General features: G+C 42.5%; 1 protein-coding gene across 2 annotated transcripts in view; it reads right to left on the bottom strand.

Annotated features, from left to right (window-relative positions):
* The window catches only part of LOC103562814 (taste receptor type 2 member 143-like), a 57,419-nt gene extending 46,139 nt beyond the window's left edge, over nt 1-11,280 (bottom strand). Inside the window, exons 1-2 of one of the 2 annotated variants that reach the window (XR_011539295.1) lie at nt 10,960-11,269; nt 4,376-4,511 (exon numbers count right to left, since the gene is read on the bottom strand). Coding sequence is in view for 1 of the 2 variants with exons in the window: in XM_070616650.1 (XP_070472751.1) it covers nt 1,089-2,021 (933 nt within the window). In the remaining variant the exon portion in view is untranslated. Of the gene's footprint in view, nt 1-235; nt 4,512-10,954 lie in introns of those variants that run through there. The other variant, XM_070616650.1, reaches the window with a different exon arrangement.
* Nucleotides 11,281-17,969: the final 6,689 nt, after the last annotated feature.

Below are 17,969 nucleotides of genomic sequence, written 5' to 3'. Positions count from 1 at the left end.
GGTGAAATCTGTCAGTTAAAAAAAGCCACTTATGAACATGAATCCCACAATATGTATACTTATTTATTTTAATTATATGCATCTACTACTTTACTAATACATTAGGTACTTCATAAATATATATCAAAAAATAGGAATTAAAGGGATGAGATAAAAATAAATTGAAGTTGCCACACTTTTCTTCCTACATCCAAAGGATCAGTTTGTTCACACTCTTGTATGTAAACACACCAATTTGGGGAAGATTACCCTAGGCATCAGCATCAAAGGTCCACCTCTTGGCTGAGTGGACAGAAAGAGAAAGATTGTCAAAATTAAGAACTGTAGTGAATTTCCTTTCTTTTCCTTCTCTATCTTCTGTTGGCCCAAACCTACAAGTATTATAACATCAGACAATCTTTTTAATTCAACATGCAGTAAACACACAAAATCATGGCCAGGATTTATAGTGGCAAAGACTCCTATCTGCCCTCAGCCTCCCATGGGATCAAATTGAAAAAGTTCCTTGTGGGGAATTAGCCTTAAGCAGGTCACAAAAGAAGGGCATGGCAAAGATTGGCAGAGAAAGGAAAGAAGGGAGTTTCAGGTGGTCCAAATGACCACAGGCTGGAGGGAGGAACATGAGGAGAGATGAAAAGAAGCTTTACTGGGCTGAAGCAGAGAGACTGAGCTGAGAGCAAAGCAGTGAGGGGTGGTAGTTGTCATCACAAAGTGGACAGCGTGGGAAGATCTATTCTACAATTTTTTTAAAAAAACCTTCATGTTGACCACAGAGAAAACTGACAACTGTTACACATCTCTAAAGGAGGTACAGACCACAATGGTGCTTGGAGAATATTATTAGGCTTTCTTATATAGAGAGTGAGAGAGGCCTGTGAGGAAATTAGGTCACCATCCTAGTCAAGGTGGTTTGGAACCCAGACTATGGACTAAGAGCAGTGGTGGGGATAGTAGGAACAGAGAAGGATGGAAAAAGAGTTAATAAGGCATGGAAGGAATGGAAAAGGAAGACGGAAATGCAAAGAAAGAAAGATGGGGCCAAAACCTTGCACATTCTTCCCACCCATGGGCTTGTCTGTTGATATTTGTTATTGATACTGATAACTCAAAATAAACTGCTTTTTGTCCAGGGCTTTCCAAAGCCTCATCTTCAGGGCCTTTCTCAACTTGGGGCTGCTTAGCACCAGGATGCTGGAGTGCAAACAGATGCCTGCATAGGTCACCACTTCCCAGGCCCAGTGCCACTGATCCTGCAGGGTTGTGATTTTCATAAAAGCAATAATCAGGGACAGGAAATATGATGTGTAGAACACGAGGAAGAAGGTAAGTGACTTCAGGGCCATGGTGTGAGCCTGGGTGCTGGGATCACGTGGGCTGGATCTGTGGGCCCTCATCTGCCGCAAGTGCCAGTGCAGTGAGAACATGAGCAAAAGGGTGGACACCAGGAACAGGAGGAAGGGAATCGACAATACCAGAACTATAATAGGCATCAAAAAATACCTATGGAAGGTCCTTATTCTATCAGCCAGAGTGCAGTTTCCATGGGAACTCTGGGAGGCAATCATCTGTATAAGAATTATATCTCTGGTGACTGCTGGGATGACTGTCACACCAGATATGATCAGGGAACCCAGCAGCAGCCTGAGCACTGACCGAGAAATCCTCCACTTCAGCCAGCAGAAGATGGGATGAGAGAAGGATGAGATCTTCACACAGTAGAAGACAGCAAGCCAGGCAGTCAGCCAGTAAGTGAGAGTGTTGATAAAGTTCCAAGGGATGTTGAAATAGGAAACGATGGAACGAAAATTAAAGGAGTCCAGGAGGTTGTTCAGGAGGGCCATCCCATGCAGGCAGAACCTGGAGGCAGCCAGGCAGGCCACAATCATGTCACCTGCAGGCAGTGTGCAGCATCGCATCCACTCCCTGCCCAGCACAGCAACCATGAAGCCGTTCTGCAACATTGCAGCCAAGGTCTCCAGAAAAAAGATAACCACGAAGATCAGGGTGGATGAGGAGGGCATCTTCTCCAGGGAAGTTCTGCTCACACTTGGCTCCTACTCTGAAGTTCTGTGACACAGCCACAGGGAAAAAGAGCCTCTGTGACCAAGCCACCCTGCTGAGACCAGAGATGCAGAAAGCTCTGTCTCTGGACTCATGCAAAAGCCTAGATACCAGCAGACAACCCCAATCCCCCAGGATTTGAAAACAGGATTCCTGTGATCTCCCTTGCCATGCAAATCACTCCCAGCTCAATGACACCCTGTCTCTATTTGCATTACCTGTATTTGCCTGGTCTTTATCAGAGCCAGATGCAGCAAAATTTTAACAAAATAGAGGCCCCAGGAGTGACTGAAATACCCATATTTTGCACTTTGTTTCTTACTGTACTATTTCTTACCTACTTTTCCTTAAAAGATGCCTTTATCTCTTTTCCCCCCTCTAACCACAAACCTTCCCTGATCCATCATGACCCGGGTTAATATTTTATTTAATAGCCAGTATACTTTATATTAAAACTCACCTCCTGAACGGGTAGAGTAAGAAATCATTCATATGCACAAGTCTTGGAAGAACAAAGAAGAGCCTTCTCTTTCTCCTTCACTGAGCTCTCATGCTGCCAAAAATTTCACTGGCAAGCTCCATCTTGAAGTTCCAGGAGTCTCTAGTTAAAATGTAAATTTCCCTGACATGTTAACATCAAAGCTCTTAGCCATTAACACCTTAGATTCAATATGCTTGACAAACCAAAATTAATCCTTTCATAAGAAGGCTCTGAAGAAATGAGAAAGAGTAGAGAAGTAATAATGAAAAGAAGAGAAAGACGAAGAAAGGCAACTGGGTGATCAGATACAGAACAGACCTCACAATAGGAGCCACGGAAGCAAGAGTAAATGGCATGACAAGAGGAGCTCCGAACAAAGCTCACAGCGAGCACTCAGGGGAGGACTACCGTACGCAGGATGAGCTGCATCCTAGAACAATGCTGAAGAGAATAACAACCAACCTGCTAGAGCACCACTCCATTTATCAAGTGATTTCACACATGTTACATTTTGCCTCCACCAACAACGACATGATGTGACACCAGTACAGATCAGCCCCCCAGGCTCAAGGAGCCATGGGGAAAGACCCAACTAAGGTGGATTTAAGGAGCAAGAATGCCTACGAACTTGAAAAATAGAAAAGAAAAAGGAGAAAGAGGGAAGAGAGAGAAGGAGGGATGCAGGTGGAGAAGCAGGGAAAGGACACCTCTCTTCAGATGGCCAAGATCCTGGAGTCTCCATCCTGCCCCATGACCTCTCACAGATCATGGGCTTGCCTCCCACTTTACATGGTCTCCCTCAAGAGCCAACAGGTGAGAAGTCTATGTCTGAAACATTAAAGGGAACTAAAAACTAAGATTAGCATTTATAGTGGAGACCTCAGGAAAAAGAAGTTCAACTACCTCTCAAATACAGCATTGGCTTAAGAGCTGCTGCATTTTTCTCGAAAGATTATCAAAGAGTAGATAATGCAATCTGATCAACAGTTTTGAAAGACAGCTTTAGTGATTTGGTTTAGTTCTTTGCATGTTTTCCTCTGGTTTCTTCTTGAAGAAGCAGCAATGAGTGGCTTCCACGTGTTTCACAACATTTTGGTGAAAGGCCAGCTTCATGATGTCATCAAGAAGCTGGTTGAGGCCTTGGCACACATGCCCTGTTGCAGTCACATGTAACTGAGTATCCCTGTGTGCTCACAGGCAATTTCATGTGACTTCCACAGTCATCACAGCATCCACTTCTCCAGAAATACTCTTTCTCAGGACTTTTCCTTCTCTACAGTTGACGGCTCTGTGAAACCAATGTTTTCTCCTCTTTCAGTACTCTTCTGTAAGAAGGCTGAAAGAGTACCCCTCCTCAGGCACCTGTTCATCCATCTCTCAGTGCTCCACTAGATATGTCTTACAGAGGTCTCATGTCCCAATCATAGCCTGCCTCCAAAAGAGGCCGCAAGCAGGACAATACTGTTAGTTGTTTTTGAGATTCCTTCCAATATGCAACAGCAGTCGAAATACTGGGTGTTTCTCACAAGACTTCTGTCATGTTTCTCTTTTCTAAAGGTGTCTCATGCCTGCAAGAGAAGCTGATGAATCCTTTTCTGTAGCACCACTGACAATATATTTTTTAGAGTGATGCCTGAGTCCCCTGTGAAATAATGCTAGTGTCAAACAAGTAACAGCAGAATGTCAGACTCCAAGTGGACAATTCTGAAGAGACCTACTTGCACTTCCTTCATTTTCGTTCTCTACAGCAGCAAAGGAGTTTTTTGGTTTCTGTTCACTAGTTTATTTTTTATGTTACATTTTCTTATTACATTAAAAGGTGCATGGGGTTACCTTAGAGACGTGAAAATACACAATTTACTTGGCAGAATTTGTAAATCTTGTTTCCATTCTTCACCGAGCCCTTAAGGGATCAGCACCGTGGGATTACTTCCACATTCTTCCACGGTTTCATCAGGTAACTGATGGTCTGTGCCAGAAAGGTGGAGGAGGAAGGAAATAACAATGTTTTTAATGGCTAGACTGCTCATAAATATTAAGTTAAATCAGGCATAAGTTAAATAATGATTTCACACAGAATAAGCTCTAAATATTTTCCTGACGCTACAGACCTTCTCTTACTCATATATTCAGGTAACTAATTTTGGACAAAACATTAGATCTAATAGCAATCCGATATAAAATAGAATTGAGCTTTCTGAAAGCAGATTTGGAAGTTTTAAACATCCTCAACTACCAAAATGTATAAGCACAGTTAATTACTGTGTAATATTCAGGTAAATTTACACACTCTCCTTTCAAATGAAAAATAACATTTTAAAGTTGTTTTTACAATTACGAGGTTAGCCTGCCAGGAGGTCCAGATTCCAATTTCATACCCACTCAAAACTCTTTCAAACAGTTCTTTTCTGTCTTGCCTCATTTGAGCAGTATGAAGCAATAAAATTAATCTCTTAAGGAACAAATCAATGCTCCTTGCATAAAGCCATAAACATCACTTGAATGTCTAACATCTATTGGAAAGATAAATCATGTTCAGCTTCTTAATCAGTGGATGACAAGCCATGCCTTCCAGGAGGTTCTCATAGTAGGGAAGGAACAGAAGGAGAACCGAGAAAGTAGTACCACAGGCCTTCATCCTCTCTTCAAAAGAGCAGATCTGTTTATATCTACTTTATAGACTGAGTTTCCATTTAAGATTTCAGTTAAACACAGGATTCCACCACAAAAAACAAAATTTAAACTGCTGTCCTAGATCAAAAGTCATCAGGAGAGAAAAGGATTAAATCAATGCATCTTCCTTCACTCCCTCCCCAAAAGTCTTCTAAGTTGACTATCAAGGAATTTTTAGAAATGATTTTTCAAGGCTTCAATCCACAATAACAGAGGGAAAGAGAAAACAAAAAACATTTCAGAAGCTAGAAAGTAGATAAAAGAGTGGTTAAAACATAGCAGATCTGAGAAAATTGAATTCTATGCAAGCAGAACGAAAAGTTAAGAACTAACCTGACTTTTACTCAGGATTTGCAGTACCAGTACTATTTTTCTGAAGAAAAATAGGTAAAAATTGGTTATAAGTCAATTTAAGATCCAGATTCCCAGATCACCTTTCTCTTTTTGCATAATTGGGCAACCACTCCTCCCCGACCCTAGGAAAAGACTGGAGCTGTATTCTTTGGAGAGGATAAAACAAGATCTCTGAGCTGGGTGTATATCAATCACATTTGAGGCAAGAGTATACTGAAATCAGGGAAAGCAGGTGAACAAATGCTTTTCCCTCCCTTGGCTTCCAGAACACTGGCACCTGGGCCTTCACCCTCCAGGCAGGATGTGAGTATTATCTTTTCTTAGAATCTAAACTTTCCAAGCAGAAGATCTAAAGACACTAATATCAGAGATGCCTCAACTAATTGGCCCAACCAATCCATCTACAGTGAAGTTTGTGCTCAACAAGTCCCATCCATGAGTTCAGAGTTTCCAGTCAACCTTTCTGTCCCTTACGCAACATAAGCAGGCAATGAGGAGTTTGGAAAACTCCTGAGAAAGGATGGAAGATAAGACCAAAACAAAGAACTAAAGTAGCCACTAGGAGGAAAAAACAATGCAAGGAAAGGAAACCTTTCTCAAAAAAGCCTTAATATTCTAGAGAGTTAAGAGAATATAGCAAGCCATATAAAATAACGGGATGTTGTTAAAAAAAAAAATAGTCCAAATTTTTAAAAGGGGGGCTCTTGGGAATTAAAAATATGATACCTGAAATTAAAAACTCAGTGAAGAGCTGGAAAACAAAATTTATGAAATATATCAAAAAGTAGAGCAAAAAAATGTAAGTGAAAAACAAAAGAATGCCAATCCAGGAAATCCAATATCCAAGAAACAGGGATTCTAAAAAGAAAGAAATAATAAACGGAGGGCAGAAAACCATCCACAAGATAATTGAAGAAAAATTTCCAGAACTAAAGGACATAGGTTGTCATATTAATATGGTCCTCCAAGTACCTGGTCCATTTTCATAAAATTTCAGAGTACTGAGCGTAAAGAGATGACCCTACAAGCTTCTAGAGAGGGAAGGAGGGAGGCGAGAATATCAAATTCAAATTACTAAAAATTAAACTGGTCTCAGACTTTTTAAAGGTAATTTTGGAAGCTAGAAGGCAATGAAATCTTGTCTCTAACCTAGAATTCTCTATCTGGATAAGTAAGTGCAAGGGCAAAATTAAGACTTTCAGACAAGCCAAGTCCAAAAAAATTTACTTTCTATGGACTCTTTCTCTGGGAACTACTCCTCCAGAGCTACAGAGTAAAGGAAGACAGGGTACAGACAATACAGATCCATGATGAGAGAGAGGTAAAGGATCACCAGGACCATTGTTAAGGCAGATCTCAGGGTGAATGGTGGGACACTGAGCATGAGGACAAGTCCAGTTTGGAGCAGGACAAGAGGCTCTAGGAGAGACTTTTCATGCAGATAAAATCTTAGAATACCAGATGTGCATTATTGAGAAATTATTCAGAAAGTTTCAGACCATTGATGAAGAGTTTGAGAGCAAAAAGCAAACAAAACAAGGCAATTATTAGTGCAACAGAAAACAAAAAAAAAATGTGTGCAGGAAAGAAAATGCAACTATTAACACACGGTTCCATCATGAATAGCATTTACATTGTCATTAAAAAAAACTTGCTTCTCTACTCACAACACTTCTGACACCAAATGTGTGGAAGGATTTCTCACGCTAAATGGTTCTTCAGCTCTCCGGACAACAACTGGGTGTACTACGGTTCAGTTCTGACTCACTACTCAAAGTTAGTGCTCAGTCCCACAAGACCGCCCCCACTTCAGATGACAGTAGCAAGTCCTAGGTTGCCACCAGTACTTCTGACCAACCAGCTATCTATCGGGTATTCCCACACTCACTTCTCAGTGTCAATAATTTGCTAAAACTGCTCAGAGAACTCAGGGAAACAACTTACTTATGTTTACTGGTTTATTATGAAGGATTAGATGAACAGCCAGATCAAGAGGTTCATAGGGCAAGATCTGGTAGGTTCTGAGATCAGTAGTTTTTGCCCCCATGGAGTTAGGGTGGCCCACCCTCCTGGATGTGGGTATGTCACCAACCCAGAATACCTCTGAACCCCTTTGTTTAGGGTTTTTATGGAGGCTCCATTATGTATGTATGAGGGATTAAATCACTGACCACTGGTGATTAACTCAATCTCCAACCCCTCTCCCCTCTTCAGAGGTTGGGAGTGGAGCTACAAGTTGCAGCCTTCTAATCATACCTTGGTCTCTCTGGAGGACCAGCCCCCATGTTGAAGCTAGAGCCCCAGCCACCAGTGATCTCAATAGCATACAAAAAGACACTCCCATCACCAGAGATTCCAAGGGTCTTAGAAGCTCTTATGTCAAAGGCCATATATTAGAACAAAAGATGCTCCTAGCACCCCTATTATGCAGAAAATTACAAGGGTTTTAGGAGCTCTCTGTCAGGAACCAGAGTCAGAGATCAAGTATATATTTCTTATCATATCACAGTCATAATATTTTGAACACTGAATATTGATTTAGCCAACATTACAATAAAACTATATTGACAAGTGGGATGGGGGCTGGCCCCATGGTGTAGTGGCTAAGTTTAGAGCACTCTGCTTTGGTGGCGTGGGCTCATGGGTTCAGATCCCAGGTGCAGACCTACGCTACTCATCAAGCTATGTTGTTGTGGCAACCCACAAACAAAATAGGGAAAGATTGGCACAGATGTTAGCTCAGGGACAATCTTCCTCGAGCGAAAAAAGAGGAAGATTGGCAATGGATGTTAGCTCAGAGCCAATCTTCCTCACCAAAAAACAAACAAAAAGAAGAGGGATGGAAATCAGGTGAGAAGGAAGAACTAAGTTTTCATACTCCAGAGCGGAAAGTATGCCCAAGACTAAAAATTGAAAAGCAGCAATACAAGCATATAATGTCAAGACAAAGACGTAAACACACACACACACACACCAGCTAAAGAGTGAAAGCAATTGCCTTGGGAAAGAAGGGGATGTAAGAGGACGGGAGCAGGAACTACTGTTGTTCAAAACCAACTGGTAGAAATACCTGGCTCTTTAAACCTGATGTATATATACCTGTGACAAAACTTAAGAAGAAATGAGAAAAGGCAGCACAGAGAGGGCTACAAGCAACAATAGCCAAATTATTCTTCCTTGGTTTTTATAACTGGCAGTGTCCCCTAGACATGGATTCATTTTCCTCTTGCAATTAAGTATTGGACTGCTGTCCTCCATAAACAGGAACTAAAATGTTCTAGTATTACTCATAATTTTACTAAAATCTTCCAAGTATGTGTTTTTCATAATCATTGGAGGAAGGAAGGGCAGAAGTCAATATATGAGTCATGTTTCTAAAATAGCTTAATCATCTTGATTAAAAAAAAATCATAATCCAAGATTTCCATTTTTCAGATGATGACTTTTCTCCTGATTTTTTCTCTCCACCCTTCTCCACCTTGTTCCTCTTCAGATCCTGGAACAGCTCCCACCAGCATTCATCATCATACACCTTCCCAGAGGCACAGGGGGTGAGGGGAGTGTTGGCGGTAGCAGATCAGGAACATTTCTTAGGATGAGGCCAAAATGTGCTGACCTGTGTACCACCATTAGTGGTTTGATGATGCTGGGAACTGGGGGATAAAATGAAGAACCTAGCACAGCATCCCTTATGTTCCCAAAACCATGTGGAAGCTCACACATTTCCTCTTAAACTCAATGGAGAAGAGAAGGAGTTTAAAAAAGCATTCCCCTCATCTAGCTCCTCCTGACATTCCCTGCGGAAAACTCCCCTCATTCTGTCTGCATGCACAGAAATGCAGGAAAAAGAGGGATTTCAGTGTGGCCACCTAGGTAGGGTTTCCAGCTGGGGTAAACCCAGGGGAGGACTTTGCAGAATGGCGCAGGAACCTGAGTGAGTGAGGACTCAGTAGGGATGGGCACTGGGCTCCCAGTTGGGTCGGTGGATGGATTAGTTAGTTTTTCTCCATCAGATCATGGTAATAAAAGTAAGAGGAGAAAAATATTTTTTTCAAGTCACAATGTTTTAAGTAGGGAGTTCTAGGAAAGACACACAATCTCAAATTGAACTAATATTTATTGAAAAGCTAATTTGTGGCTGGCATTTTGCTAAACACATTTGCCTACATCATTTTCTCATTTAATCTTATTTAAGGTTGCCATATGCGATCCAGATTTTTCTCTTTATTATTAAATACACTGCCCACGTCTTTGCTTTTTCCGTCAGGAAAATAGAGTGAAGCTGTTGCAAGTCTGCCTTTGCCCTGAATGGAAGATCACAACGCCACGGCGCTTCACAGTGTGTTCCATTGCCTGCTGGCGCCAAAGGAAACCAGCTTTATCTGCTTGCCACTTTTCAGTGACTGAATCTCAAATTTCTGAACCAAGATTGCTCTTTGGAGTAACTAACAAGTGTTTTCGCATCTCCCCGTTTCTCCTCTTCCCCATAACATTTCTTATCTACCACGAGGTGGCAACGAGTAAATATGGCCAAGCAGGCAAACATTTGAGAGAATCCAAAAAATATGATATTCCAAAGAAAGTTACAAACATAAAATGCCCATCTTAACATTCTACAAGTTTAAACTAACTTAGAGCTCGTTTGTTGAAAAGGGCACAGAACTTAGATTCAGAGGACCTGGGCTTGAGTTTTATTTCTGTCACTTTCTCAAAGTGTAACCTAAGATTAAGTCTCTCCCTCTTTTTCAACCTCTTTGTGTACAACTGTGATGATAAACACTTGGCAAGTTTAAGTTTTTTGTTTGTTTGTTTGTTTTTGAGGAAGATTAGCCCTGAGCTAACTACTGCCAGTCCTCCTCTTTTTGCTGAGGAAGCCTGGCCCTGAGCTAACATCCGTGCCCATCTTCCTCTACTTTATATGTGGGACGCCTACCACAGCACGGCGGGCTAAGAGGTGCCATGTCCGCACCCGGGAATCGAACCGGCAAAGCCCGGGCTGCCAAGAAGCAGAACATGCGAACTTAACCGCTGCACCACCGGGCTGGCCCTTTGGCAAGTTTGTGAATGTTAGATGAGGCAATATACATAAAGGCTCCATTGTTGAGCCCCATATATAGTAGCTATTTAGTAAAACAGACACAACTCAGAAAAGATAACGTAGACAAAGCGAAGGAAACAAAACTCAAACTCCTTATCTGTCTACTGTTCTATTTTTCTGAAGGGAAACCTATTCCCACAACATTCCTGCTCCAAAGTCTTTCCTCGTTTAAAAAAAAAAACAAAGGCCTTCTATTTCTACTAATGAACAGATCTCAAATCTTTGAACAGCTTCTTTGTAATGTTTTAGAATCCTGCTTCTCTCTCAGAACGTTCAGTGGCACCTACCTCACCTGGGGCTTCCTGAGGGGGTCTCTCTCTCGGAATGGGCATCAAAGACCTTGGACCAAATGTCCTCAGAGTTGCCTGCTAGCCTGAGAGTCCAGTTTCTGACTCTCTCTTTTCTCGTCACTGTCAGAGAACTTTTACCTCTTTCTTCTTCATCAGTCTTTCTGGGAAAAAGTCCAACTTCACCACCTCTCCAAGAAACGCCCTCAAGCTACTCGGAATTTTCAATATGCACAACTAAGATACCTCATCAATCAAAGTCAATCTAATAATAATAGCTTCTGATACTTTGCTCCTATTCTGAACCTGACATTTGGTCCAGTAGTGACCTCCCCACCAAGGGGGTGTCCCACCAGAGATTACACCTCACAGTAGAAATTGTGAGTCAGAGTGGCAGAGGAGGACCTCCTTGGAAGAGCAGGGTGAGCTCTTTGAAATCATGAATGCGCCCCTTCCCTCAGAAGGGCAGGTAAGAGGAAGGCTGCGTTCCTGGAGATGAAAGGGAGGCCATGGCTCTGGCTTTTCCGAGTGAACGGGAATGCGCTGTGACTCAGGTCTGGGAGCCACCCGGAAAAGTGAAAAGAAGTGAAACAGAAAGAGCCATCCTCTAGAGAAGTCACACTTCATGCCCTGGCCTACGTGTGAGGAAACCTTAGTTGAAATGACTTGGCAATTCATCTTTCCCTGATGAATTTTTCCAATGTGTGCATAAAAAGATGGATGCAAGGATGCTCCTTGCTGCTTTGTCTATAGTAGTAAAAGTCTAGAGGAAAAAAGTATAAATGCCATCATTAGATTATTGGTTCTTAATGAGGACAGTGTCAGTCCTCTAAGAAATACTTAGGAAATTTATGTTGGTGTTTTTGATTGTCACCATCTTTGGGGTTATGACTGGCACTTACTGGTTGGGGGCCACGATGTATCTCACACAACGAAGAATCTGCCCCATCCAGCAAGGACTTAGGCTGTCTTCCCAGACACCTGTGTACGTGAAAAACATTTACACCAAGAATTTAACTCTGCTGTGTACAAAGTCATTTTTGCACAATTTTAATATACGATCATTTTTCTAAGACTGGAGCCACCAAATAAACTGAGACACACTGGAATTTTGTCTAGTGAATCTTTGCCATGAGTTGTTCATCGTCTCAGAAAAATCATGAAATGGATGGCAACATGACACCAGGACTTAAATCAGCAACGAAATACGCCTCAGTCTGTCTGCATCTGGGGCACTGAGCCTATGCATAGGCGCAAGCATTGTCTACTTTATGATGTCATCTGCTGCAGTGTGCCCAAGCCATTTATATACCAAAACAGATTAATTTTTATAAATTCCTTTCCTTTATATCCTTATATTATAGCTAGAAATTACATTGATTTTTAATCATATTTTAAGTAATTTTTTTTTATTTACAAATTTCATTTCTGGATAGCATGTGGGGTATTCCCCAATGTTTTTATAAAAAGGGGGCACTGGTCCACACAGAGTATTTTTAATTAAATAAAATATAACACACGATATTATGGAAGATTTTGCAACAGTTAAAAGGATTGGCTAAATATATATATACTGATATGCAAAAATCTCTAAGACAGACAGTTGAGTGAAGAAAGCTGTTTCAGAGAAATTTATACAGCTGATGCCAATCACATGAAAATACATACACAAAAAACCACACTATGTATGTGAATGTATATAGAGAGAAAATGCATGGAGGAAACATCTGAAAGTTTTCAAAATGGACAAATAACAGGGAGACGGAATCAGGAATGGTTGTCCAGGTGAGTTTCTGCTTTATTTGTAGTGCTTGAACGTGTACAGAGAGAATGCCTGCAGGTGTCCATTACATAATTAAAAAGTGCTAAAATAAAAATTTTGAAAAGAATTGCAGAACAGGCACATGAAAAGATGTTCAACATCACTAATTATTAAGGAAATGTAAATGAAAACTACAATGAGAAGTCACCTCACCCCCATCAGAATGGGTATCATTAAAACGACAAAATAAGTGTTCAAGAGGACGTGAGAAAAGGGAACTCTCATACACGGCTGGTGGGATTGTAAACTGGTGCAGCCACTATGGAAAACAGTATGGAGATTCCTCAAAAAATTAAAAATAGAATTACCATATAATCCAGTTATTCTACTACTGGGTATTTATCCAAAGAACACTAATTTGAAAAGGTGTTTGCATGCCATGTTCATTGCAGTATTATTCACAATAGCCAAGACTTGGAAGCAACCTGAGTGCCCATCCATGGGTGAATGGATAAACAAGATATGGTATATATACATAAAATGGAATACTATTCAGCCATAAAAAACAACGAAATCGTGCCATTTGTGACAACATGGATGGACTGAGGGTACTACACTAAACGAAGTATGTCAGATAGAGAAAGACAAACACCGTACGATCTCACTCATATGTGCAAGATAAACACACAAACACATAGATACAGAAACCAGATTGGTGGTTACCAGACGGGAAGGGGGTGGGCAGAGGGCAAAAAGGGTAAAGGGGCACATGTGTACAGTGAAGGATGGCAACGAGAATTTTAGTGAACATGATGCAGTGTATACAGAACTTGAAATGTCATGATATACACTTGAAATTTATATAATGTTATCAAGCGATGTTACCTCAATAAAAGAAAGAAAGAAAAAGCTATGTCGAGTTCCCACTCTGTGATTCCCATGTTCCTGGTCTGAACTTCACGGTGGCCTTCTGCAGAAGCTGCCTCAGCACAGTCAGGCCACCTCCCCTAGAGCCAGCCTCTCCTACTGGAGGGACTTCACAGGTGCCGCACAGTCCCAAGGCTCTTTGAGCCCTGCCGGCAGCGCCCTGAGGTCCCTCAACACCGGCTGGCCACGCCTGGATTCCTGCATATTTCTGCTCTGGAGACAGGAATAGAAGGCACTTTGACTTAGGGTCCCCCAGTTCAGGTGGAGCCCTCCACTGAGTGTGGCATCTGTGGGAAGAGGGCATTCCAATCAAAGGATTGCCACTCCAGGGAACAGCACAGCATTGTCACATCAGCCCTAAAGGAAGCCCTAACCCTTCACCCAGTGCAGAAGGCCAATTTCGTGCAGCCATCAAGGCAGGACTGAGCCAAACTGGGCTCCCGCCCTCTGTTCCAGACCAAGCCTATTAAGCATTTGGAGACCCGAGACACATAACAGGAAGGGGGTGGGAGCATCAGAGAATCTAGGGGGACTCCTGGGCCTTCTGCCATCACTGTAGGGTGGAGGGCTCGATGCACTCTGAAGAAGCAAGCACCTCATCCCACGATCCCGTGTGACCAAACTATAGTGATCTCACGGGTGATGGTCAGCAAAAAGTGCCTCGTCTCAGAAGCAAACTGGGCTTACTGTCAATATTAAGCACAACAGACAACTTGCAACTTACCCTTTGGTAAGGCAGCTACAGCAGTAGAAGAGTACATTGATATAAGCCCAATTTGGAGGAAGATGTTCCAAATATAAAAGATCCACTTGGAGGCCGGCCCTGTCGCCGAGTAGTTGGGTTCATGCACTCTGCTTAGGCAGCCTGGGGTTCACCAGTTCAGATCCGGAGCACAGACCTACGCACCACTTGTCAGGCCATGCTGTGGTGGCATCCCACATAAAAGAACTAGGATGAGCTACAACTAGAATATCCAACTATGGACTGGGGCTTTGGGGAGAAAAAATAAAAGGAAAAAGAGGAAGATTGGCAACAGGGCCAATCTTCCTCAAAAAAAAAATTTTCACTTGTATGCAGTAGTAACAGTTATTTCCCCAAGACCCATTAGTCTAGGGGACTAATGACGCAAAATGATGGCACTAGGCTCTGTGTGCCCCGCCAGCCTGGTCTGTGGATCTCCACTCCCAGCTCCCCGACAGACCTCCAGCCCCCGCACAGCTGTGCAGGGTTCTGCTCCCACAGCTGTCAGCCTCCCTGTTGTTGCTGTCCATTCATGTCATCATGTCACCACCCAAGTTCTGAGGCTCCGAGACTTAAAGGAGTGGTCTTACCTACAAGGAATATCCTGTTTCCATCAGCCTTAGAAAGTCAAGCTTTTAAGTGATCACACGGGCCTTTCTCCCATCAGGAGACACACTTGAGACAGGTAGCTCAGGACCAGGACCCCTGAGAAGTCTTCCTTAATGACAAGATCAGTGTCCCATGACAGCTCACACACCTTCACTCACTCCAGACCTGGATTCAAGTTCCCTGCCTTCCAGGTGTCCAGTTAGGTAACAGCCTTTCTGCTCCTTTATTTTTAACACAATGTAAACCCCAGAGTCCCCAGAACCAGCCATCACTAACAAACTCTTCACATAAATAAGATTCCTGGTGTCTACACAGATAGATGAGCATAAATACAGTGATTGAGAGGCAAGTGCTGGTGTCAGATCATCTGGGTCTGAAGGCCACCTTTACCATTTCCAGCTAATAATCTTGAGCTAGTTACTCAGCTGCCCTGGATTTCAGCTCCATCTATACAATGAACATACCACATGCAGTTTTTATAACGATTAAATGACAGTGTACACGAAGTACATAGCACAGTTCGGGCTCATACGAGAACTCCAAAAGCTACCAATATTCTGTCCCAGAGCCACCTGGAGAGCTATGCAGGTGAAGCTCCATTACAACTTTCCTATGCAGCAAAGTACATTTTAAAGACCCGTATTCTGACTTATATACTGTCTCATTTCTTTGGTATCACCTTATTAGAACGCTTCTGTGAGAGAGTAGGAAATTATGCTCAAATGACTATGACTTTGTTTCTGGAAACTTGAAGTAAATAGATTCATTGAATTGCAGCTCTTAATATTGCAACTTTAGGAGATTATGTGGTCCTGCTTCTGAATTTATTATTCCCACTCAAAGCCAAGAGAGCTCAAAAGATTTGCCAAGGGTCTCACAGCTAGTGAAGGATGGGGGATCAAAGGCTACAGGAAGTTAGAATTTACCCCAAAACATTAGGATATTTGGTCACTTCCGCGGTATGTGAGTGTCCATGGTTCTAGTATCAAACTCTCAACTCCCTAAGGACCCAGAGAGTTTCTGTACAATAATTATGCTTACCCACTGCTGTCCCCACAGGCCAGTTACAATTAGATGCTTCCTCAAGACTTAGCAATAAAGGTAACGATAATTACGAGGATGACAAAGTAAATGCCATTTTTCTGTTATCCTATTGGTTTTCTTTTTAGTTCTGAGAATTGCAAAATGACAGCAGAGGATGTAGCTGGAAAGGTGATGAAGAAGGAACAAAAACAAACCCTCGCCAGGAAAGAAAAGACAAGTAAAGAACTAAGTAAACCTCAGCGCCTCTTCTAGACAAATACCACCTTTTGGCAGAAGGCCAGCCCCACAGGGAGGACTGCCGAACATCCGGGTGCTGAGCCGGCGGGCTGGAGAGCAAAGCAGCAGTAGGTAGTGACCTTTCTTTTCAATCCAGCTAGACTGTTGGGAGATACAAAGTAAATCCTACGTCACAGAGCAGGAGCAAAACATGGGGCTTAAAAGAGCAGACAGCAGGAATAGAACACATTAAACAGAGAAAAAGAGAGAAAAATATCCAAGTGGAGTTGAAATTTTCATTGGTTTCTTTCTCCTACCAGGTGACAAGCAGCAGAGCAAAACAAAAAGACTGACCTCGTCCTGGGGAACTGTCCTTGGCATCCTATGCTTCCAAGAAAAACCAAGAATCTGAATGCAAAAGCCCCATATAATGACTCAGTTTCTACAGAAGGCTCTATAGGAGACAGAGATGGGGGCTACCTCACATGCTAATCTGACCTCATTGCAACTCTTCATAAATGTCCCCTTGAAATCGCTTTCCCATTTCTAACCAATGTTCTACTCTGAAAGGTACCTGCCACATCTCGACTTATCCTCTTGTCCTCTCTCAAACTACCCTCTTCCAGGCTTCTCTGGTTCCCCACTTCTTAGTCTCCCCAGCCAAACAAAACCCTGATTGACGATTCTGATTCCAACTATAATTCTGCACCCAATTTTGCTGTATGGATTTTTTCCCCAACACCCACCAAGCAATTCTGTGACACCAGCTGGGTGTCTGTCTACTATTCAGCTCAATTCTGACACTATCTACCTGGAGACAGCATCAGATCCCACAAGTTGAGGGCTCAGTTCCACAAGACTGCCCTCCACTTCATACGCCAATCGCCAAGTCCAGGTTGTCACCTGTGCTTCTGACCCACTGCCTCTAAATCAGAGGTTCCCACGACCCCCTCCTCAGATTGGATTAATTTGCTAGAGCAGCTCACAGAACTCAGGAAAACAGTCCACTTGCTAGATTACTGTTTGTTATAAAAGGCTGTAACTCCAGAATAGCCAGATGGAAGAGATGCATATGGCAAGGCATGGGCAATGGGCGCAGAGCTTCCATACTGTCTCTGAGCCCACCATTTTCCCCAAATCTCCACATGTTCACCATTGATTACATCATGGGCCACTGGCTACTGAATCCACCTCCAACCCCTCTCCCTTCCCCAGAGATGGGGAGTCCTAACCCTCCAATCACGTGGTTGGGTCCCCTGACAACTAGCCCCCATCCTTAAGTGACACAGGAGCTTTCCAGTAGTCGCCTTATTAACATAATAAAAGACACCTTTATCCTCTCATCTCGAGAAATTCCAATGGTTTTAGGAGCTCTGTGCTAGAAATGGGGACTAACACCAAATACATTTCTTACTATAAGTGACAATATTGCATTGATTCATCATCATTATCTCTAAAGCATTTACCGGGGGCAGAAATTCATTTCAACACACCTACTTTCACACTGAGATATGGTTTTTTTCAAATCAAAAATACGACTCTATCAGTATGCTTACTATGTGTGAGCTGGTTAAGTTCCCGCACCTCCCTGTCTAACCGGCCAACACACCCTGTTATTCTACCAGTGAAATGTTACTCATAATCCTTTCTACTCACTGCCCGTTTGAGCCCTCATTGTTTCTTACCAGGACCATTGTGTCTTTGATTCTCTCCTC

This window comes from Equus przewalskii, chromosome 4 (genome assembly GCF_037783145.1).
Source record: "Equus przewalskii isolate Varuska chromosome 4, EquPr2, whole genome shotgun sequence".
NCBI lineage: Eukaryota > Metazoa > Chordata > Mammalia > Perissodactyla > Equidae > Equus > Equus przewalskii.
The sequence above is the reverse complement of the archived record's forward strand: the minus strand, read 5'-3'. Positions and strand labels throughout refer to the sequence as shown.